Genomic DNA, 24,084 nt, shown 5'->3' with positions numbered 1-24,084 from the left:
ACTGTCCTTTGTGTTAGTGAAGCTTGCATTGCGACTGCACATGGTGCCCCTGTTCTGTGACACTGGTCTTTCAATCTGAATTTGAGGTAATGTCCTAATTAAAGATTGTGGTAACATACTGATTGGTATTGAGGAATTACCACTTCCTGCTCGACCTGTCCGTCAGAGGAAGTGTCGATGGCAGAATATGCGGGGTCCGTCCATCTCCGGTGATGGTTCGCCTGGAAGGGCGCTTGCGATGGAGTACCCTGTCAGCCAAACTCTAAATCAGACCTTTGGATTCTGCAACTGGAGATGGTGACGCAGCAACAAATCTTAATTTCAGTGGTGAACAGTACGCAGATGTTTGATGGATGGACATAAGACCACTTTCTGAGCATTCTTCCGGTGCAGTACCACATATTTTTTGTAAACATGTAATAGCGTGCAAAATGCATGTTAACCCTCTTAACAAACGTCTAAAGCTACATTTCGGATTGCCATCGTTCTCTATATGAGTGCTTTAGGGGAAACCACCTTTACTACGCGGCTGTAACGCCTCAGACCTGAACCAGGATTCAGGGCAGGGACGAGGGGGTCGTGGTGGTTTTTAGGACAGGGTGGGGTAGGTTTTAGGGTTCGGGGGGTCGGGGTAGTTTTTAGGACAGGTTTTATAATTCAGAGTGTGGGTGGGTGGGCCGGGGTAGTTTTTAGGAAAGGGTGGGGTAGGTTTTAGGGTTCAGGGCGGGGTGGGAGGGTCAGGGTAGTTTTTAGGACAGGGTGGTGTATGTTTTAGGGTTCAGGGCAAGGGCGGGGGATCAGGGTAGTTTTTAAGACATGGTGGGGATGTTTTTATGGTTCAGGGTGGGGGGGTTGGGGTAGTTTTTAGGCCAGGGTGGGATATATTTTAGGGTTCAGCGCACGGGCAGGGGTATGGATACTTTTTAGGACAGGGTAGGGAAGGTTTTAGGGTTCGGGGGGGTAGGAGTAGTTTTTAGGACAGGGTGGGGTAGATTTTAGGGTTTAGGGCGGGTGTGAGAGGTCAGGGTAGTTTTTAGGACAGGGCGGTGTAGATTTTAGGCTTCAGATCAGAGCGAGGGGTCAGGGTAGTTTTTAGGACAGGGTGGGGAGGTTTTAGGGTTCAGGGTGGGGGGTAAGCAGTAGTTTTAACAGCAGGGTGGGATTAATTGAAGGGATTGGGGAAGATTTTAGGACAGGGCGGGTTAGGTTTTAGGGTTAGGAGCGGGGGGTTGAGGTAGTTTTTAGGGGTGGGTGGGGTAGGTTTTAGGGTTGAGGGTGGGGTTTTGGGGTAGTTTTTAGGACAGGGTTGGTTAGGTTTTATAGTTCAGGGCGGGGGTGTGTTGGGGTAGTTTTTAGGACATGGCAGAGTAGGATTTAGGGTTCAGGGCGGGGGGTTGGGGTAGTTTGATGGGAAGGGTTACTTTGAAGGCTCAGGGCAGGGGGTTTAGGGCTCGGGCAGAGGCTTGAAGGGGCAGTTTTAAGGGCTAGGGCGGCGTTGATTGCAGAGTATGGTATCAGGTTTAAGGGGGCAGGGCGGGGGACAATTTACCATGCATGGTCCTTTACCAAACATACTTTTACAACACCATTTGTTGTAAAGGCATGCGTGGTAAAGGCATGCGTGGTAAAGACGTGGTCGTTGTTGTGACCATGTTCTTAAGGCTTGAGTAGTCCAGGCAGACGTGAATCCATCTCACAGTCGTGCTTTAGAGATGTCCTGGTCCCATGTGTTTGCGTTTCTGGACACCAGCTCACCCAGGATGATGGTGAATGAAGAAGCAGTTCTGATGTCAGAGTCATGCACCACTGGGTTGTCTATGTCCAGGGGATGGTGAAGGCAGTGAGCTGCTGTCAGAATCCAGTGGGAGCCTGAAAACAAGGGGGACAAGGAAGATACATCACAAATAAAGCTGTGGTTCTCCTCTGTGAGCCATCAATATCTTACACACTCTTCTCAACAACAGATCTCAGGGTTCTGCCCAAATATCAAAACCACAAACTGAACTAATAATCTGTTCTTAATAACAAGTGCTATCACCCATCTCCATAGTAACTTTCAATCTACCTTTGAAGGATGAAATGCAGAGTTACCCAACTTAGATTCAAGCCACTAACTTGCAGTGCACTTACATATCTCTACGACAAGCACTCACCCGCTACCTTACCTATTCTTCTCTGCCTGTACTTCCGCCAAGACTGTTTGATCTCCAAAGGGCTCTAGGCTTATGCCCCAGCTGCAGATTAGCTCCCACCAATAAAGCCATTTTCCATAAAGTTAAAAAGTCACATTGCTTACCATGTGATTCCTATAGAATTTACCCCATCTCAGTTCTGTTCTGAGCAGATCACCCCACCATTTTGACTCTCAAATTATATATGTGTAATAGGTCCTGGCTGGCACTCTATGTTGTATGGGTCCCCACCTGTCGTCATCATTTCCTGGTCTCTGCGGTCTGGTTTCACCTGGAATCATCATGTTAGTGTGCATGTGCAAACCTTCAGCGTGGATTATGTAGAGCGCTGTGGTGATTGTGCAATTTTTAAGCAGCACATCGGGATTACACTGATTCTAATAGTTAAACCAGTATTTATACTACCATTTGGACCATGCAACTGGTGAAAATTTTAATTTTAAATTTACACCGGTTTTCCCAGCGCAATCAACCTAATCTGACTCAGGGTGTTCCAGAACACATGACACAATTAAATGTTCTAAGAATTTCTGCTGCTCTCTGGAGCTCGACCAGTAAGCACTGGAAAAGCCTGTAGCACTGCCTTTTTTACCTCAGTATCTCAAATCATTACTAGATGTCCCTCATGAGACAGAAGCAACATCTTGAAGTCTTTAACAAGGCATCAGCCCTGCAAGAAATTACTAGATGTGCTTCTGGAGTCAGAAGCAACTACTTGCTAAGTCTTACAAAAAGCTGCAGTACCTCAAGTCATTGCTAGGTGTCACTCTGGAGTTGGATGAAACTGTATGTAAAGACTTTTAAAAAGCTGCAGTACCTTAAGTCTTTACTAGATGTCACTCTTGTAGGAAAGTACCATCTTGCCTGGCATGTTACCCCCATTTTTCACTGTATATATGTTGTTTTAGTTGTATGTGTCACTGGGACCCTGGTAACCCAGGGCCCCAGTGCTCATAAGTGTGCCTGAATGTGTTACCTGTGTAGTGACTAACTGTCTCACTGAGGCTCTGCTAATCAGAACCTCAGTGGTTATGCTCTCTCATTTCTTTCCAAATTGTCACTAACAGGCTAGTGACCATTTTTACCAATTTACATTGGCTTACTGGAACACCCTTATAATTCCCTAGTATATGGTACTGAGGTACCCAGGGTATTGGGGTTCCAGGAGATCCCTATGGGCTGCAGCAATTCTTTTGCCACCCATAGGGAGCTCTGACAATTCTTACACAGGCCTGCCACTGCAGCCTGAGTGAAATAACGTCCACGTTATTTCACAGCCATTTTACACTGCACTTAAGTAACTTATAAGTCACCTATATGTCTAACCTTTACGTGGTAAAGGTTAGGTGCAAAGTTACTTAGTGTGAGGGCACCCTGGCACTAGCCAAGGTGCCCCCACATTGTTCAGAGCCAATTCCCTGAACTTTGTGAGTGCGGGGACACCATTACACGCGTGCACTACATGTAGGTCATTACCTATATGTAGCTTCACAATGGTAACTTCGAATATGGCCATGTAACATGTCTATGATCATGGAATTGCCCCCTCTATGCCATCCTGGCATAGTTGGCACAATCCCATGATCCCAGTGGTCTGTAGCACAGACCCTGGTACTGCCAAACTGCACTTCCTGGGGTTTCACTGCAGCTGCTGCTGCTGCCAACCCCTCAGACAGGCATCTGCCCTCCTGGGGTCCAGCCAGGCCTGGCCCAGGATGGCAGAACAAAGAACTTCCTCTGAGAGAGAGTGTTACACCCTCTCCCTTTGGAAAATGGTGTGAAGGCAGGGGAGGAATAGCCTCCCCCAGCCTCTGGAAATGCTTTGTTGGGCACAGATGTGCCCAATTCTGCATAAGCCAGTCTACACCGGTTCAGGGGACCCCTTAGCCCTGCTCTGGCGCGAAACTGGACAAAGGAAAGGGGAGTGACCACTCCCCTGACCTGCACCTCCCCTGGGAGGTGTCCAGAGCTCCTCCAGTGTGCTCCAGACCTCTGCCATCTTGGAAACAGAGGTGCTGCTGGCACACTGAACTGCTCTGAGTGGCCAGTGCCACCAGGTGACGTCAGAGACTCCTTGTGATAGGCTCCTTCAGGTGTTGCTAGCATATCCTCTCTCCTAGGTAGCCAAACCCTCTTTTCTGGCTATTTAGGGTCTCTGTCTCTGGGGAAACTTTAGATAACGAATGCAAGAGCTCATCCGAGTTCCTCTGCATCTCTCTCTTCACCTTCTGCCAAGGAATCGACTGCTGACCGCGCTGGAAGCCTGCAAACCTGCAACATAGTAGCAAAGATGACTACTGCAACTCTGTAACGCTGATCCTGCCTCCTTCTCGACTGTTTTCCTGCTTGTGCATGCTGTGGGGGTAGTCTGCCTCCTCTCTGCACCAGAAGCTCCGAAGAAATCTCCTGTGGGTCGACGGAATCTTCCCCCTGCAACCGCAGGCACCAAAAAGCTGCATTACCGGTCCCTTGGGTCTCCTCTCAGCACGACGAGCGAGGTCCCTTGAATCCAGCGACTCTGTCCAAGTGACCCCCACAGTCCAGTGACTCTTCAGTCCAAGTTTGGTGGAGGTAAGTCCTTGCCTCACCTCGCTGGGCTGCATTGCTGGGAACCGCGACTTTTGCAGCTACTCCGGCCCCTGTGCACTTCCGGCGGAAATCCTTTGTGCACAGCCAAGCCTGCATCCACGGCACTCTAACCTGCATTGCACGACTTTCTAAGTTGGTCTCCGGCGACGTGGGACTCCTTTGTGCAACTTCGGGTGAGCACTGTTTCACGCATCCTCGTAGTGCCTGTTTCTGGCACTTCTCCGGGTGCTACCTGCTGCTGAGAGGGCTCCTTGTCTTGCTCGACGTCCCCTCTCTCTCCTGGTCTAATTTGCGACCTCCTGGTCCCTCCAGAGCCACAGCAGCGTCCAAAGACGCTAACCGCACAATTTGCAGCTAGCAAGGTTTGTTGGGGTTCTTTTGGCGGGAAAATACTTCTGCACGACTCTCCACGGCGAGAGGGATCCGTCCACCAAAGGGGAAGTCTCTAGCCCTTTTCGTTCCTGCAGAAACCTCAGCTTCTTCTGTCCAGTAGAAGCTTCTTTGCACCCGCAGCTGGCATTTCCTGGGCATTTGCCCATCTCCGACTTGCTTGTGACTTTTGGACTTGGTCCCCTTGTTCCACAGGTACCCTAGATTGGAAATCCACAGTTGTTGCATTGTTGGTTTGTGTCTTTCCTGCATTATTCCTCTAACACGACTTCTTTGTCCTTAGGGGAACTTTAGTGCACTTTGCACTCACTTTTCAGGGTCTTGGGGAGGGTTATTTTTCTAACTCTCACTATTTTCTAATAGTCCCAGCGACCCTCTACAAGGTCACATAGGTTTGGGGTCCATTCGTGGTTCGCATTCCACTTTTGGAGTATATGGTTTGTGTTGCCCCTATCCCTATGTTTCCCCATTGCATCCTATTGTAACTATACATTGTTTGCACTGTTTTCTAAGACTATACTGCATATTTTTGTTATTGTGTATATATATCTTTTTTTTTTTTTTTTGTCCTCATATTCATCCCCCCTGCTTTGGTTAAGTAAAAAAGGCATTGGCACAACAAACGACAACATGCCACCAAACCTCAGTAGATCATCCCCTCTAATCTACTGATTGTACTTTCTCGTACAGGAGTCATTGATCAAAAGTTGTCACTTTCAATCGTAGCCAAAGCAGCACCTCCAGAGAGCGAGGGGGAGATCTTAATCATTGGACTTTAACATTTTTAAAGTATACGGAGCTTATATGACAAAAAAAAATAATATGTTATTGATACACATTTTCCTAATATAACCAAAAATTATCTTTTCTAGACAAGGGGCCCCATTGTTCCAATGTACAGATTCGATTTACAGCTATCTGCCAATCCAACACCCGAGGAGGCAGAGGATCAATCCATTTACGACAAATTTCTCGCCTAGCTAGAAGAATCAATATGAACAGCAAATGCTCCTGCCGAACTGACAATTTCTTATAATTTGTATCCTGATCCCACACCCCAAACACCACCAATGCTGGATTTACAACTAAGTTTACATTAAAAATTATTTTAAAAATACTCTCTATGTCCCCCCAATAATTCAACAACTTAGTGCATTGCCAAAACATATGGATATCATCCGCCTTATCATCCCCGCACCTTGGACAATTTTTCTGAGATTTCCCAATAGCTGTTAATTTGGCCGGAGTCCAATAAACCCTATGGAGTGTGAACAAATGATTTTTCTTCAGCCCCGCAGGACTAGTAGTAAGCCACAGTATTGAACAAGACTTTTGCCACAGTGTTTTAACATCTAAAGTTGGAAAAGTTGCTCCCCACTTCGACAAGGGGAGGGAAGCGCTATCATCTGATGATTCTAACAGAGCGTGGTACCACAATGCAACCTCTTTGTTGATAGCTCTCTGATTTAGCTTCCCTTCCCATATACTCCTCCCTATTTCTCCAATTCGACTGGACTTTACCCAACTAGATATTTGAAGATACTTAAATCTAGAAACTGTCCCACCAGTACCTTCCTGGAATGCGCCCCAGCTTAACACTTCATCTCCTTCCATCAACTGGCCCCATCTTTCCACCCCACTTGTTCTCAAAGGAGTTGATAGTTTGTCTATGAGGCATTCCGGAGTGCCAGGCGAATCCCAAATGGGAGCTGAACTACAAAAATAAGGTATCTCTAACGCCCTTCGAAAATGCATCGAAACATTACATGCATGTCTGGGGAGTTTCAAGCGAACTTTCTTGAAGTAACTGGGGTGTCCAAATTCATATAAAAAGTGATCTGCTCCATCTTCAAGGTGAGCCGTTAATGCTCCCCAGACTGAATCGTGCTCAGTCCTTTTATTCAATAAAACTCTAATATTTTTTAAGTGAAAAGCCAAATAGTACTTAAAAAGGTCTGGAGACGCAATACCTCCCCATTCCCTTTTTCTACTCAACTTCTTCCAAGCAATCCTAACTCCCTTGGAAGCCCATACAAATGAGGATAGCTCCCCTTGTAGTTTTTTAAACCAACTCTTCTCAAACTCTAATGGGATAGTATTGAACAAAAAAGTAAATTTTGGAAGGATACACATCTTCAAGATATTAGATCTCCCAATTATCGTAAGAGGAAGAGCAGCCCACGCTTTTAACAGTTTTTTGGTTTCCCTATATACTATATCGAAGTTCAATTTAGCTACCTCGTTAAGAGCAGCTGTTAACCGAATACCCAAATATCTGATCTCTTGTTTAACTAAAGGGGAAGCATACATCAAATTCCAACACATTATTTCTGTCTTTTCTGCGTTTATGCTGTACGCAGAAAGTCTTCCAAATTGTACCATCAAAGCAATGACCTTAGGTAGAGTAGAGCTAACATCACTCGTATATATCATCAAATCATCTGCGTATAAAGCTAGTTTTTTTTCCCATCCCCCAGTTCGAAATGGGATAATCTCTTTAGAAGACCGGAGTAAAGTTGCCAAGGGTTCAATGTATAAATTAAAAAGCAAAGGAGATAGGGGGCATCCCTGTCTCGTACCTCGCCAAATCCTAAATTCTTGTGTTAAATGGCCATTGACCAAAATTCTCGCTAGAGGACATCTATACAGTTCTCCTATCGCCCTGATAAAAGGGATTCCCAAGCCCGCTTTTTCCAGAACCGCCTTTAGAAACAACCAATTAACACGGTCAAAGGCCTTGGCCGCATCAAAAGACAAGATCACCAGAGGCGCCTTCTCGTGAACCGCCAAATCAATTGCAGCAAATAACTCGTGAGTTATCTCGTGAAGCTGCCTCCCCTTCATAAAGCCCTTTTGGTCCGAATCGATTAGATTGCCAACAACTCTCCCCAGTCTCTTGGCTAAAAGTCCTGAGTAAAGTTTATAGTCTATGTTCAGCAAAGAGATGGGCCTATAGGAGAAACAAGACGTGGAATCCTTACCCGGCTTTAGCAATAAGCAAATTGTCGCCTGTAGGAGGCTGGACTGGCTTGTAGTGAGTACCAAGGGGTACTTGCACCTTGCACCAGGCCCAGTTATCCCTTATTAGTGTATAGGGTGTCTAGCAGCTTAGGCTGATAGATAATGGTAGCTTAGCAGAGCAGCTTAGGCTGAACTAGGAGACGTGTGAAGCTACTACAGTACCACTTAGTGTCATATGCACAATATCATAAGAAAACACAATACACAGTTATACTAAAAATAAAGGTACTTTATTTTTATGACAATATGCCAAAGTATCTTAGAGTGTACCCTCAGTGAGAGGATAGGAAATATACACAAGATATATATACACAATAGCAAAAATATGCAGTATAGTCTTAGAAAACAGTGCAAACAATGTATAGTTACAATAGGATGCAATGGGGAAACATAGGGATAGGGGCAACACAAACCATATACTCCAAAAGTGGAATGCGAACCACGAATGGACCCCAAACCTATGTGACCTTGTAGAGGGTCGCTGGGACTATTAGAAAATAGTGAGAGTTAGAAAAATAACCCTCCCCAAGACCCTGAAAAGTGAGTGCAAAGTGCACTAAAGTTCCCCTAAGGACAAAGTAGTCGTGTTAGAGGAATAATGCAGGAAAGACACAAACCAGCAATGCAACAACTGTGGATTTCCAATCTAGGGTACCTGTGGAACAAGGGGACCAAGTCCAAATGTCACAAGCAAGTCGGAGATGGGCAGATGCCCAGGAAATGCCAGCTGCGGGTGCAAAGAAGCTTCTACTGGACAGAAGAAGCTGAGGTTTCTGCAGGAACAAAAAGGGCTAGAGACTTCCGCTTTGGTGGACCGATCCCTCTCGCCGTGGAGAGTCGTGCAAAAGTATTTTCCCGCCGAAAGAACGCCAACAAGCCTTGCTAGCTGCAAATCGTGCAGATACCGTTTTTGGACGCTGCTGAGGGCCAGAAGAGACCAGGAGGTCGCAAATTGAACCATCAGAGAGAGGGGACGTCGAGCAAGACAAGGAGCCCTCTCTGAAGCCGGTAGCACCCGGAGAAGTGCCAGAAACAGGCACTACAAGGGTGTGTGAAATGGTGCTTGCCGAAGTTGCACAAAGGAGTCCCACGTCGCCGGAGACCAACTTAGAAAGTCGTGCAATGCAGGTTAGAGTGCCGTGGACCCAGGCTTGGCTGTGCACAAAGGATTTCCGCCGGAAGTGCACAGGGGCCGGAGTAGCTGCAAAGTCGCGGTTCCCAGCAATGCAGCCCAGCGAGGTGAGGCAAGGACTTACCTCCACCAAACTTGGACTGAAGAGTCACTGGACTGTGGGGGTCACTTGGACAGAGTCGCTGGATTCGAGGGACCTCGCTCGTCGTGCTGAGAGGAGACCCAAGGGACCGGTAATGCAGCTTTTTGGTGCCTGCGGTTGCAGGGGGAAGATTCCGTCGACCCACGGGAGATTTCTTCGGAGCTTCTGGTGCAGAGAGGAGGCAGGCTACCCCCACAGCATGGACAAGCAGGAAAACAGTTGAGAAGGTGGCAGGATCAGCGTTACAGAGTTGCAGTAGTAGTCTTTGCTACTATGTTGCAGGTTTGCAGGCTTCCAGCGCGGTCAGCAGTCGATTCCTTGGCAGAAGGTGAAGAGAGAGATGCAGAGGAACTCGGATGAGCTCTTGCATTCGTTATCTAAAGTTTCCCCAGAGACAGAGACCATAAATAGCCAGAAAAGAGGGTTTGGCTACCTAGGAGAGAGGATAGGCTACTAACACCTGAAGGAGCCTATCAGCAGGAGTCTCTGACGTCACCTGGTGGCACTGGCCACTCAGAGCAGTCCAGTGTGCCAGCAGCACCTCTGTTTCCAAGATGGCAGAGGTCTGGAGCACACTGGAGGAGCTCTGGACACCTCCCAGGGGAGGTGCAGGTCAGGGGAGTGGTCACTCCCCTTTCCTTTGTCCAGTTTCGCGCCAGAGCAGGGGCTAAGGGGTCCCTGAACCGGTGTAGACTGGCTTATGCAGAATTGGGCACATCTGTGCCCAAGAAAGCATTTCCAGAGGCTGGGGGAGGCTACTCCTCCCCTGCCTTCACACCATTTTCCAAAGGGAGAGGGTGTCACACCCTCTCTCAGAGGAAGTTCTTTGTTCTGCCATCCTGGGCCAGGCCTGGCTGGACCCCAGGAGGGCAGATGCCTGTCTGAGGGGTTGGCAGCAGCAGCAGCTGCAGTGAAACCCCAGGAAGGGCAGTTTGGCAGTACCAGGGTCTGTGCTACAGACCACTGGGATCATGGGATTGTGCCAACTATGCCAGGATGGCATAGAGGGGGCAATTCCATGATCATAGACATGTTACATGGACATATTCGGAGTTACCATTGTGAAGCTACATATAGGTAGTGACCTATATGTAGTGCACGCGTGTAATGGTGTCCCCGCACTCACAAAGTTCAGGGAATTGGCTCTGAACAATGTGGGGGCACCTTGGCTAGTGCCAGGGTGCCCTCACACTAAGTAACTTTGCACCTAACCTTTACCAGGTAAAGGTTAGACATATAGGTGACTTATAAGTTACTTAAGTGCAGTGTAAAATGGCTGTGAAATAACGTGGACGTTATTTCACTCAGGCTGCCGTGGCAGGCCTGTGTAAGAATTGTCAGAGCTCCCTATGGGTGGCAAAAGAAATGCTGCAGCCCATAGGGATCTCCTGGAACCCCAATACCCTGGGTACCTCAGTACCATATACTAGGGAATTATAAGGGTGTCCCAGTAAGCCAATGTAAATTGGTAAAAATGGTCACTAGCCTGTCAGTGACAATTTGGAAAGAAATGAGAGAGCATAACCACTGAGGTTCTGATTAGCAGAGCTTCAGTGAGACAGTTAGTCACTACACAGGTAACACATTCAGGCACACTTATGAGCACTGGGGCCCTGGGTTACCAGGGTCCCAGTGACACATACAACTAAAACAACATATATACAGTGAAAAATGGGGGTAACATGCCAGGCAAGATGGTACTTTCCTACACAACCCCCCCCCAAACGAAGGACAATAAGACTAGCCATGACCTGATGAGTCTTCATTGTCTAAGTGGAAATATCTGGAGAGTCCATCTGCATTGGAGTGGCTACTCCCAAGTCTATGTTCCACTGTATAGTCCATTCCCTGTAGGGATATGGACCACCTCAACAATTTAGGATTTTCACCTTTCATTTGTTTTAGCCAAAGTAGAGGTTTGTGGTCTGTCTGAACAATGAAGTGAGTGCCAAACAGGTATGGCCTCAACTTCTTCAGAGCCCAGACCAAAGCAAAGGCCTCCCTCTCAATGGCAGACCAACGCTTTTCTCTAGGGGTCAACCTCCTACTAATAAAAGCAACAGGTTGATCCTGGCCCTCAGAATTAAGTTGTGATAGGACTGCCCCTACTCCTAATTCAGATGCATCAGTTTGGACATAGAATTTTTTAGAGTAACAAGGGCTTTTCAGGACAGGTGCAGAGCACATGGCCTGCTTCAGCTCCTCAAAAGCTTTCTGACAGTTTGCTGTCCATAATACCTTTTTAGGCATTTTCTTGGATGTGAGGTCATTAAGAGGGGCTGCAAAGGAGCCATAGTTCTTAATGAACCTCCTGTAATACCCAGTGAGGCCTAGGAAGGCTCTCACCTGAGTCTGAGTGGTAGGGGGAACCCAATCAATAATAGTTTGGATTTTCCCCTGAAGTGGTGCAATCTGTTCCCCACCAACAAGGTGTCCCAGATAAACCACCTTACCCTGCCCTATCTGGCACTTTGAAGCCTTGATAGTGAGGCCTGCCTTTTGCAGAGCCTCCAAAACTTTCCATAGGTGGACCAGGTGATCATCCCAGTTGGAGCTAAAGACAGCTATATCGTCCAAATATGCTGCACTGAAAGCTTCCAGCCCTTGCAGGACTGTGTTCACCAACCTCTGAAAAGTGGCAGGTGCATTTTTCAAACCAAAAGGCATTACAGTAAACTGGTAATGTCCTCCAATGGTAGAAAATGCAGTCTTAGGTTTAGCATCTTCTGACAATTTGATCTGCCAATACCCTGCAGTCAAATCAAAAGTGCTTAGATACTTGGCAGATGCCAGTGTATCTATGAGCTCATCTGCCCTGGGTATAGGGTGAGCATCAGTTTTGGTTACCAAGTTGAGACCTCTATAGTCTACACAAAACCGCATTTCCTTCTTTCCATCTTTAGAATTGGGTTTTGGTACCAGTACCACAGGAGAAGCCCATGGACTGTCAGAGTGCTCAACCACTCCTAGTTCCAACATTTTCTGAACTTCTTGCTTTATGCAGTCCCTGACATGGTCAGGCTGCCTATAGATCTTTCTTTTGACAGGTAAACTGTCTCCAGTATCTATAGTGTGCTCACACCAAGAAGTGGTGCCTGGCACAGTAGAGAAGAGTTCTGAAAATTGTCCTAGGAGATTTATGCAATTATCTTTCTGCTCAGCAGTAAGACAATCAGCCAAAACTACACCTTCCACAAGAGCATCTTGTTCTGTGGAAGAGAAGAGATCAGGTAGAGGATCACTGTCTTCTTCCTGTCCCTCATCAGTTGCCATGAGCAGGGTGAGATCAGCCCTGTCATAGTAGGGTTTCAGGCGGTTGACATGGAGCACCCTAAGGGGACTCCTGGCAGTGCCTAAGTCAACTAAATAGGTGACTTCTCCCTTCTTTTCAAAAATTGTGTGGGGACCACTCCATTTATCTTGGAGTGCTCTTGGGGCCACAGGCTCCAAGACCCACACTTTCTGCCCTGGTTGGTACTGAACCAAAACAGCCTTCTGATCATGCCATTGCTTCTGGAGCTCTTGGCTGGCCTGAAGGTTTTTACTGGCCTTTTTCATGTACTCAGCCATCCTTGATCTGAGGCCAAGTACATAATCCACAATATCCTGCTTAGGAGCTTTTAAAGGTTGTTCCCAACCCTCCTTTACAAGTGTGAGTGGACCCCTAACAGGGTGTCCAAAAAGAAGTTCAAAGGGGCTGAAGCCCACTCCTTTCAGGGGTACCTCCCTGTAGGCAAAAAGGAGGCATGGTAGAAGGATATCCCATCTCCTGCGGAGTTTTTCAGGGAGACCCATAATCATGCCTTTGAGAGTTTTATTAAATCTCTCCACCAGTCCATTTGTTTGTGGATGATAGGGTGTTGTGAACTTGTACGTTACACCACACTCCTTCCACATGGCCTTTAAATATGCAGACATGAAATTGCTTCCTCTGTCTGATACTACTTCCTTTGGGAAGCCCACCCTGGAAAATATTCCCAGGAGGGCCTTTGCCACTGCAGGTGCTGTAGTGGTCCTTAAAGGAATAGCTTCAGGATATCTTGTGGCATGGTCCACTACCACTAAGATAAACCTATTGCCTGAAGCAGTGGGAGGGTCAAGGGGGCCAACTATGTCAACCCCTACCCTTTCAAAGGGAACCCCAACCACAGGCAGTGGGATAAGGGGTGCCTTTGGGGTGCCACCTGTCTTGCCACTGGCTTGACAGGTTTCACAGGACTTACAAAATTCCTTTGTGTCCTCAGACATTCTAGGCCAATGAAACAGGGGAACAAGCCTGTCCCAAGTTTTAATTTGCCCTAGATGCCCAGCTAAGGGAATGTCATGTGCCAGTGTTAGGAGGAACTTTCTGTACTCCTGAGGAATCACTAATCTCCTGGCAGCTCCAGGCTTAGGATACCTATGCTCAGTGTACAAGAGGTTGTCCTCCCAGTAAACTCTGTGAGAGTCACTGACATCCCCATTAGCCTGTTTGACAGCTTGCTGTCTGAGACCCTCTAATGTGGGACAGGTTTGCTGTGCCACACTCAGCTCCTCTCTGGCAGGCCCCCCTTCACCCAAAAGCTCAGCAGTGTCTGCTTCCAGCTCCTCTGGTGTAGGTTCTGCACAGGGAGGGAATTCTTCTTCCTCAGAAGTTGAATCCACTGTAGAGGGAGGGATAGTAGGAAGTGGTTTGCTTCTACTAGCCTTAGCTTTAGGGAGCACTTGGTCCATTGTTCCAGGATCCAAGCTTCCCTGTCCTTTTTGCTTTTTGGCCTGAGCCCTTGTCAAAGCAAAAATATGCCCTGGGATGCCCAGCATTGCTGCATGGGCCTCCAACTCCACATCTGACCAAGCTGATGTCTCCAAATCATTCCCTAATAGACAGTCTACAGGTAAATCTGAAGCTACCACAACTTTCTTTGGACCAGTTACCCCCCCCCCAGTTGAGATTTACAACAGCCATGGGGTGGCTTTGTGTTATGTTGTGAGCATCGGTTACTTGGTACTGGTGTCCAAGTATGTGTTGTTCAGGGTGCACCAGTTTCTCAATCACCATTGTGACACTGGCACCTGTGTCCCTGTAGGCCTGGACCTCAACACCATTTATTAGGGTTAGTTGCTTGTACTTCTCCAAGTTATGGGGGCAAGCAACCAAAGTGGCTAAATCAATAGCCCCTTCAGAGACTAAAGTAACCTCTGTGGTCTCCCTAATCAGACCAACCCCAACTAAATTACCAAAAGTGAGCCCAGCTACTCCCTTGGATTGGCTATTAGTAGGTTTGCTCCCACCACCACTGCTATTAGTAGGGACACTAGGTGTAGCAGTAGGGGTTGTAGTGGTAGAAGCTGTGGTGCCTTTCTTTGGACAACTGGGATCTGTTGTCCAATGGCCTTTTATTTTACATAAATAGCACCATGGTTTCTTTTCCTTGTTCTGATTAAAGGAGGATTTGGACCCACCACCCCCACCAGAGTGTTTTTGTGGGCCTGATGAAGACTCATTTTTAGATTTGTCCCCACCCTTGTCAGAAGACTTACCATCCTTCTTTTTGTTGCCATCTTTGTCACCCCCTGTATGAACTTTTCTATTCACTCTTGTTCTGACCCATTTGTCTGCCTTCTTTCCCAATTCTTGGGGAGAGGTCAGATCAGAGTCCACCAAGTACTGGTGCAACAAATCAGACACACAATTATTAAGAATATGCTCTCTCAGGATCAAGTTATACAGGCTGTCATAATCAGTAACTTTACTGCCATGTAACCACCCCTCCAAGGCCTTCACTGAATGGTCAATAAAATCAACCCAGTCTTGTGAAGACTCCTTTTTGGTCTCTCTGAACTTTATCCTGTACTGTTCAGTGGTTAAGCCATAACCATCCAGGAGTGCATTCTTAAGAACTTGGACATTATGAGCTTCATTTTCTTTCATAGTAAGGAGCCTATCCCTACCTTTTCCACTAAATGATAGCCATAGGATAGCAGCCCACTGCCTTTGAGGGACATCCTGTACAACACAGGCCCTCTATAGTGCAGCAAACCACTTGTTAATGTCATCCCCCTCCTTATAAGGGGGAACTATCTTGTGCAGATTCCTGGAATCATGCTCTTTTGCAGGATGACTATGGGGAATACTGCTGCTGCCACCATGGGTTTCTAAACCCAACTTCTGTCTTTCCTTCTCTAATTCAAAAGACTGTCTATCCAAATGCAGCTGTTGCTTTTTAAGCTTCAGTCTGGTTTGTTCCACCCTCAACTTATTGAGTTCCCTCTCTAACATTCTGTCATCAGGGTTGGTGGGAGGGACATTTCTAGAAACAGAGCTATGATGGGAATGAACAGAAGGAGACCTGTCCCTTACAGAAGCCACCCTAACAGCTTGGTTTACAGAAACATTACTACCAGTATGGTGAGAATAAATGCTTTTGCTATGATGTGAGTGTAGGAGGCTGGACTGGCTTGTAGTGAGTACCAAGGGGTACTTGCACCTTGCACCAGGCCCAGTTATCCCTTATTAGTGTATAGGGTGTCTAGCAGCTTAGGCTGATAGATAATGGTAGCTTAGCAGAGCAGCTTAGGCTGAACTAGGAGACGTGTGAAGCTACTACAGTACCACTTAGTGTCATATGCACAATATCATAAGAAAACACAATACACAGTTATACTAAAAATAAAGGTACTTTATTTTTATGACAATATGCCAAAGTATCTTAGAGTGTACCCTCAGTGAGAGGATAGGAAATATACACAAGATATATATACACAATAGCAAAAATATGCAGTATAGTCTTAGAAAACAGTGCAAACAATGTATAGTTACAATAGGATGCAATGGGGAAACATAGGGATAGGGGCAACACAAACCATATACTCCAAAAGTGGAATGCGAACCACGAATGGACCCCAAACCTATGTGACCTTGTAGAGGGTCGCTGGGACTATTAGAAAATAGTGAGAGTTAGAAAAATAACCCTCCCCAAGACCCTGAAAAGTGAGTGCAAAGTGCACAAAAGTTCCCCTAAGGACAAAGTAGTCGTGTTAGAGGAATAATGCAGGAAAGACACAAACCAGCAATGCAACAACTGTGGATTTCCAATCTAGGGTACCTGTGGAACAAGGGGACCAAGTCCAAAAGTCACAAGCAAGTCGGAGATGGGCAGATGCCCAGGAAATGCCAGCTGCGGGTGCAAAGAAGCTTCGACTGGACAGAAGAAGCTGAGGTTTCTGCAGGAACAAAAAGGGCTAGAGACTTCCCCTTTAGTGGATGGATCCCTCTTGCCTTGGAGAGTTGTGCAGAAGTGTTTTTCTGCCGGAAGGACGCCAACAAGCCTTGCTAGACACAAATCGTGCGTTTGACGTTTTTGGATGCTGCTGGGGCCCAGGAGGAACCAGGAGGTCGCAAATTGGACCTGAAGAGAGAGGGGACGTCGAGCAAGACAAAGAGCCCTCACTGAAGCAGGTAGCACCCGGAGAAGTGCCAGAAACAGGCACTACGAGGATGCGTGAAACGGTGCTCGCCGAAGTTGCACAAAGGAGTCCCACGTCGCCGGAGACCAACTTAGAAAGTCGTGCAATGCAGGTTAGAGTGCCGTGGACCCAGGCTTGGCTGTGCACAAAGGATTTCCACCGGAAGTGCACAGGGGCCGGAGTAGCTGCAAAGTCGCGGTTCCCAGCAATGCAGCCCAGCGAGGTGAGGCAAGGACTTACCTCCACCAAACTTGGGCTGAAGAGTCACTGGACTGTGAGGGGCACTTGGACAGAGTTGCTGGATTCGAGGGACCTCGCTCGTCGTGCTGAGAGGAGACCCAAGGGACCGGTGATGCAGCTTTTTGGTGCCTGCGGTTGCAGGGGGAAGATTCCGTCGACCCACGGGAGATTTCTTCGGAGCTTCTGGTGCAGAGAGGAGGCAGACTACCCCCACAGCATGCACAAGCAGGAAAACAGTCGAGAAGGCGGCAGGATCAGCGTTACAGAGTTGCAGTAGTCGTCTTTGCTACTATGTTGCAGGTTTGCAGGCTTCCAGCGCGGTCAGCGGTCGTTTCCTTATCAGAAGGTGAAGAGAGAGATGCAGAGGAACTCGGATGAGCTCTTGCATTCGTTATCTAAAGTTTCCCCAGAGACAGAGACCCTAAATAGCCAGAAAAGAAGGTTTGGCTACCTAGGAGAGAGGATAGGCTACTAACACCTGAAGGAGCCTATCAGCAGGAGTCTCTGACGTCACCTGGTGGCACTGGCCACTCAGAGCAGTCCAGTGTGCCAGCAGCACCTCTGTTTCCAAGATGGCAGAGGTCTGGAGCACACTGGAGGAGCTCTGGACACCTCCCAGGGGAGGTGCAGGTCAGGGGAGTGGTCACTCCCCTTTCCTTTGTCCAGTTTCGCGCCAGAGCAGGGGCTAAGGGGTCCCTGAACCGGTGTAGACTGGCTTATGCAGAATTGGGCACATCTGTGCCCAAGAAAGCATTTCCAGAGGCTGGGGGAGGCTACTCCTCCCCTGCCTTCACACCATTTTCCAAAGGGAGAGGGTGTCACACCCTCTCTCAGAGGAAGTTCTTTGTTCTGCCATCCTGGGCCAGGCCTGGCTGGACCCCAGGAGGGCAGATGCCTGTCTGAGGGGTTGGCAGCAGCAGCAGCTGCAGTGAAACCCCAGGAAGGGCAGTTTGGCAGTACCAGGGTCTGTGCTACAGACCACTGGGATCATGGAATTGTACCAACAATGCCAGGATGGCATAGAGGGGGCAATTCCATGATCATAGACATGTTACATGGCCATATTTGGAGTTACCATTGTGAAGCTACATATAGGTAGTGACCTATATGTAGTGCACGCGTGTAATGGTGTCCCCGCACTCACAAAGTTCAGGGAATTGGCTCTGAACAATGTGGGGGCACCTTGGCTAGTGCCAGGGTGCCCTCACACTAAGTAACTTTGCACCTAACCTTTACCAGGTAAAGGTTAGACATATAGGTGACTTATAAGTTACTTAAGTGCAGTGTAAAATGGCTGTGAAATAACGTGGACGTTATTTCACTCAGGCTGCAGTGGCAGGCCTGTGTAAGAATTGTCAGAGCTCCCTATGGGTGGCACAAGAAATGCTGCAGCCCATAGGGATCTCCTGGAACCCCAATACCCTGGGTACCTTAGTACCATATACTAGGGAATTATAAGGGTGTTCCAGTAAGCCAATGTGAATTGGTAAAATTGGTCACTAGCCTGTTAGTGACAATTTAAAAGTAATGAGAGAGCATAACCACTGAGGTTCTGGTTAGCAGAGCCTCAGTGAGACAGTTAGGCACCACACAGGGAACACATACATGCACACCTATGAGCACTGGGGCCCTGTGTGACAGGGTCCCAGTGACACATACATATAGGCCACAAACCTATGAGCACTGGGGTCCTGACCAGCAGGATCCCAGTGACACATAACAAACATACTGAAAACATAGTGTTTTCACTATGAGCACTGAGGCCTGGCTATCAGGATCCCAGTGAGACAGTGAAAACAGTGACAAACACCCTGACATACACTCACAAACAGGCCAAAAGTGGGGGTAACAAGGCTAGAAAGAGGCTACCTTCTCACACAACCCCCCCCCCAAACGAAGGACAATAAGGCTAACCTTGGCCAGTTGAGACTTTATTGTCTAAGTGGTGATAAGTAGAGAGTAGCTCTGCAATAGACTGGTTACTCCCTTTATCATCCACTATATGGTTACTTCCCTGTGGGGATGTAAACCACCCTGTTTGAAGTTTTTTAGCTAAGCAACAATGTGAAGATGTATTTTCAGAGTTTCTATCAGTAAGTTTTAGTTTAGAGCAGTGGGAATTGTCCACTGAACCTATTTGTAGTGATGGAAATGCCAGACAGGGATGCTGTCTCAGAAAAGCCATAGCTGGGCAAAAACTTTGTCCATATGGCTGGAAGAGAGAACAGGGATGCTGTTTCTCTTGGGTTGGAGCAGGGCAGGGATGCTGTCCTATCAGCTCCACACTAGGGCAGGGATGCTGTCCTAAGTGTTGTGAGGCAGTGCAGAGTTTCTGCACTAAAGTTTCTCTGGGAGGGTTGGAGGGATGCTCCATGTTAACTAAAATGGTGCTCTTTTTCTCACCAATGTTAGTTATCCCACAGAGAGGTACTTCCACCTCAGGGAGTACAGTTTTGCCAACTGATGATTCCCCTGGAACAGGTGCCACCCCAGGAGAGGTTTCTCCCACCACAGGAATGGTATCCTGAATGGTAGGGTGGTTAGGGGATACTGTGATACCCTTTTTACCTGTTGATGGAGAGGGTTCCTGAGTTTTCAGGCCTTCTCTCCTTTGCTTTTTCATTTCAGAAGAAATGAGAGGGAACAATTCCTCAGGGATGCCCAGCATGGCTGCATGGGCATAAAACTCTACATCAGCCCAACCTGAGGCCTCTAGGTCCTTACCTAAGAGACAGTCTACAGGTAAGCTAGGTGATACCACCACCTGCTTAGGGCCAGTAACTCCACCCCAACTAAACTGAATTATAGCTAAGGGAAGAAACTTAGTGGAGTTATGGACATCAATAATCTTATACTGTTGTCCAATGATGTGTTGATCAGGGTGCACTAGGTTTTCAGTCACCAAAGTGAAACTGGCACCTGTGTCCCTGTAGGCCAAGGCCTCAACACCATTTATTGAAACTGTCTGCCTGTACTTATCCATTGTAAGGGGACAAGCAGCCAGTGTGGCAAGGCCAATGCCACTAGGTGTGACAGAAACTGTCTTGGGAGTGACTACCCCAGTTTCTACTATGGACCCAGAAGTGAACCCAACTACACCCTTAACTTGACTGTTGCCAGCAGTCCCACCACTAGTACCACTACTGCTAGGGGCACTAGAGCTTGATGTATTAGTGGTGGTAGGCTCAGGGGGTTTACCTGGACAGGACTTATCCCCTGGCCTATGGCCTCTGTTTTTACACACAAAGCACCAAGGCTTTTTAATGTGTGCAGGTTGGGAAGAAGAGGAAGAATTAGTTTTATCCCCACCCTCTGAAGAGTGTTTAAGATTTGAAGTGGGATCTTTGGTTTTACCCTTATCCCCATGCTTATCTTGAGATTTTTCACCATCTTTCTTCTTATTGCCATCTTTGTCACCCCCTGTATGAACTTTTCTGTTCACCCTTGTTCTGACCCATTTGTCTGCCTTCTTTCCCAATTCTTGGGGAGAGGTCAGATCAGAGTCTACCAGGTACTGGTGCAACAAATCAGACACACAATTATTAAGTATATGCTCTCTCAGGATTGTGTTATACAGGCTTTCATAATCAGTAACTTTACTGCCATGTAACCACCCCTCCAAGGCCTTCACTGAATGGTCAATGAAATCAACCCAGTCTTGTGAAGACTCCTTTTTGGTCTCTCTGAACTTTATCCTGTACTGTTCAGTGGTTAAGCCATAACCATCCAGGAGTGCATTCTTAAGAACTTTGAAATTATTAGCATCATTTTCTTTCACAGTAAGGAGCCTATCCCTACCTTTTCCACTAAATGATAGCCATAGGATAGCAGCCCACTGCCTTTGAGGGACATCCTGTACAACACAGGCCCTCTCAAGTGCAGCAAACCACTTGTTAATGTCATCCCCCTCCTTATAAGGGGGAACTATCTTGTGCAGATTCCTGGAATCATGCTCTTTTGCAGGATGACTATGGGGAATACTGCTGCTGCCACCATGGGTATCTAAACCCAACTTCTGTCTTTCCTTCTCTAATTCAAAAGACTGTCTATCCAAATGCAGCTGTTGCTTTTTAAGCTTCAGTCTGGTTTGTTCCACCCTCAACTTATTGAGTTCCCTCTCTAACATTCTGTCATCAGGGTTGGTGGGAGGGACATTTCTAGAAACAGAGCTATGATGGGAATGAACAGAAGGAGACCTGTCCCTTACAGAAGGCACCCTAACAGCTTGGTTTACAGAAACATTACTACCAGTATGGTGAGAATAAATGCTTTTGCTATGATGTGAGACAACACTATTTATTTGGTGTGGCTCATCATCATTACCATCTATGCTAGATTGTCTAGTAATGGGCAGGCTAGGAAGTTTATTTCCTGAATCTTTTCCTGGGGGAGTCCCTGAATCAGATTGGGAACTATTAGGTACTTTTTCAACAGATGGGGCACCTATGGCCTTATCCTGTTCTCTAAGCATGTTAAGTAACAGTTCCAAGGAAGGATTCTTCCCTACACTCAAACTCTCTCTATACAGAGACTCCTTGCTCTTTTCCAGCTAAGGTTGTCATATGCAAGTTTGGACAGATCAACACTTTGGCCTGTGCCAGACATTTTTAGAGAGAGTTAAAGTGATAGAAAAAGAGAAAAAAGTTTTCAGAACTTTTTGGAAAGACAGAAAAAAACTTTTAAAACTTTTAAGAACTTTTTGAAAGTTTAGAGGTACTTTTCAGCACTTAGAAAAGAGTGAAAAGAGGAAATGCAAAACTTTTTGGCTATGTGTATATACACTGACCTTGTTTTGTATATTTTTCTCTTATGAAAAGTACAATGACAAGAGTGGTAAGTAGTCTCAAGCACTTATCCCACCACTGCACAACCAATGTAGGAGGCTGGACTGGCTTGTAGTGAGTACCAAGGGGTACTTGCACCTTGCACCAGGCCCAGTTATCCCTTATTAGTGTATAGGGTGTCTAGCAGCTTAGGCTGATAGATAATGGTAGCTTAGCAGAGCAGCTTAGGCTGAACTAGGAGACGTGTGAAGCTACTACAGTACCACTTAGTGTCATATGCACAATATCATAAGAAAACACAATACACAGTTATACTAAAAATAAAGGTACTTTATTTTTATGACAATATGCCAAAGTATCTTAGAGTGTACCCTCAGTGAGAGGATAGGAAATATACACAAGATATATATACACAATAGCAAAAATATGCAGTATAGTCTTAGAAAACAGTGCAAACAATGTATAGTTACAATAGGATGCAATGGGGAAACATAGGGATAGGGGCAACCCAAACCATATACTCCAAAAGTGGAATGCGAACCACGAATGGACCCCAAACCTATGTGACCTTGTAGAGGGTCGCTGGGACTATTAGAAAATAGTGAGAGTTAGAAAAATAACCCTCCCCAAGACCCTGAAAAGTGAGTGCAAAGTGCACAAAAGTTCCCCTAAGGACAAAGTAGTCGTGTTAGAGGAATAATGCAGGAAAGACACAAACCAGCAATGCAACAACTGTGGATTTCCAATCTAGGGTACCTGTGGAACAAGGGGACCAAGTCCAAAAGTCACAAGCAAGTCGGAGATGGGCAGATGCCCAGGAAATGCCAGCTGCGGGTGCAAAGAAGCTTCGACTGGACAGAAGAAGCTGAGGTTTCTGCAGAAACGAAAAGGGCTAGAGACTTCCCCTTTGGTGGACGGATCTCGCTTGCCTTGGAAAGTCGTGCAGAAGTGTTTTCCCGCCGGAAGGACGCCAACAAGCCTTGCTAGATGCAAATCGTGCGTTTGGCGTTTTTGGACGCTGCTGGGGCCCAAGAGGGACCAGGAGGTCGCAAATTGGACCTGAAGAGAGAGGGGACGTCGAGCAAGACAAAGAGCCCTCACTGAAGCAGGTAGCACCCGGAGAAGTGCCAGAAACAGGCACTACGAGGATGCGTGAAACGGTGCTCGCCGAAGTTGCACAAAGGAGTCCCACGTCGCCGGAGACCAACTTAGAAAGTCGTGCAATGCAGGTTAGAGTGCCGTGGCTTGGCTGTGCACAAAGGATTTCCGCCGGAAGTGCACAGGGGCCGGAGTAGCTGCAAAGTCGCGGTTCCCAGCAATGCAGCCCAGCGAGGTGAGGCAAGGACTTACCTCCACCAAACTTGGGCTGAAGAGTCACTGGACTGTGGGGGTCACTTGGACAGAGTCGCTGGATTCGAGGGACCTCGCTCGTCGTGCTGAGAGGAGACCCAAGGGACCGGTGATGCAGCTTTTTGGTGCCTGCGGTTGCAGGGGGAAGATTCCGTCGACCCACGGGAGATTTCTTCGGAGCTTCTGGTGCAGAGAGGAGGCAGACTACCCCCACAGCATGCACAAGCAGGAAAACAGTCGAGAAGGCGGCAGGATCAGCGTTACAGAGTTGCAGTAGTCGTCTTTGCTACTATGTTGCAGGTTTGCAGGCTTCCAGCGCGGTCAGCGGTCGTTTCCTTATCAGAAGGTGAAGAGAGAGATGCAGAGGAACTCGGATGAGCTCTTGCATTCGTTATCTAAAGTTTCCCCAGAGACAGAGACCCTAAATAGCCAGAAAAGAGGGTTTGGCTACCTAGGAGAGAGGATAGGCTACTAACACCTGAAGGAGCCTATCAGCAGGAGTCTCTGACGTCACCTGGTGGCACTGGCCACTCAGAGCAGTCCAGTGTGCCAGCAGCACCTCTGTTTCCAAGATGGCAGAGGTCTGGAGCACAGTGGAGGAGCTCTGGACACCTCCCAGGGGAGGTGCAGGTCAGGGGAGTGGTCACTCCCCTTTCCTTTGTCCAGTTTCGCGCCAGAGCAGGGGCTAAGGGGTCCCTCAACCGGTGTAGACTGGCTTATGCAGAATTGGGCACATCTGTGCCCAAGAAAGCATTTCCAGAGGCTGGGGGAGGCTACTCCTCCCCTGCCTTCACACCA

The 24,084-nt window shown here is 47.4% G+C and overlaps 1 protein-coding gene across 1 annotated transcript in view; it reads right to left on the bottom strand.

The window, feature by feature from the left end:
* MASP1 (MBL associated serine protease 1) overlaps positions 1-24,084 on the bottom strand; it is a 250,759-nt gene that overhangs the window by 23,881 nt on the left and 202,794 nt on the right. The window contains exon 12 of the mRNA XM_069212804.1: positions 1,756-1,869. Coding sequence (XP_069068905.1) covers positions 1,756-1,869 — 114 coding nt within the window. The remainder of the gene's footprint in view (positions 1-1,755; positions 1,870-24,084) is intronic.

Source organism: Pleurodeles waltl, chromosome 11 (assembly GCF_031143425.1).
Source record: "Pleurodeles waltl isolate 20211129_DDA chromosome 11, aPleWal1.hap1.20221129, whole genome shotgun sequence".
Classification (NCBI taxonomy): domain Eukaryota; kingdom Metazoa; phylum Chordata; class Amphibia; order Caudata; family Salamandridae; genus Pleurodeles; species Pleurodeles waltl.
The sequence above is the reverse complement of the archived record's forward strand: the minus strand, read 5'-3'. Positions and strand labels throughout refer to the sequence as shown.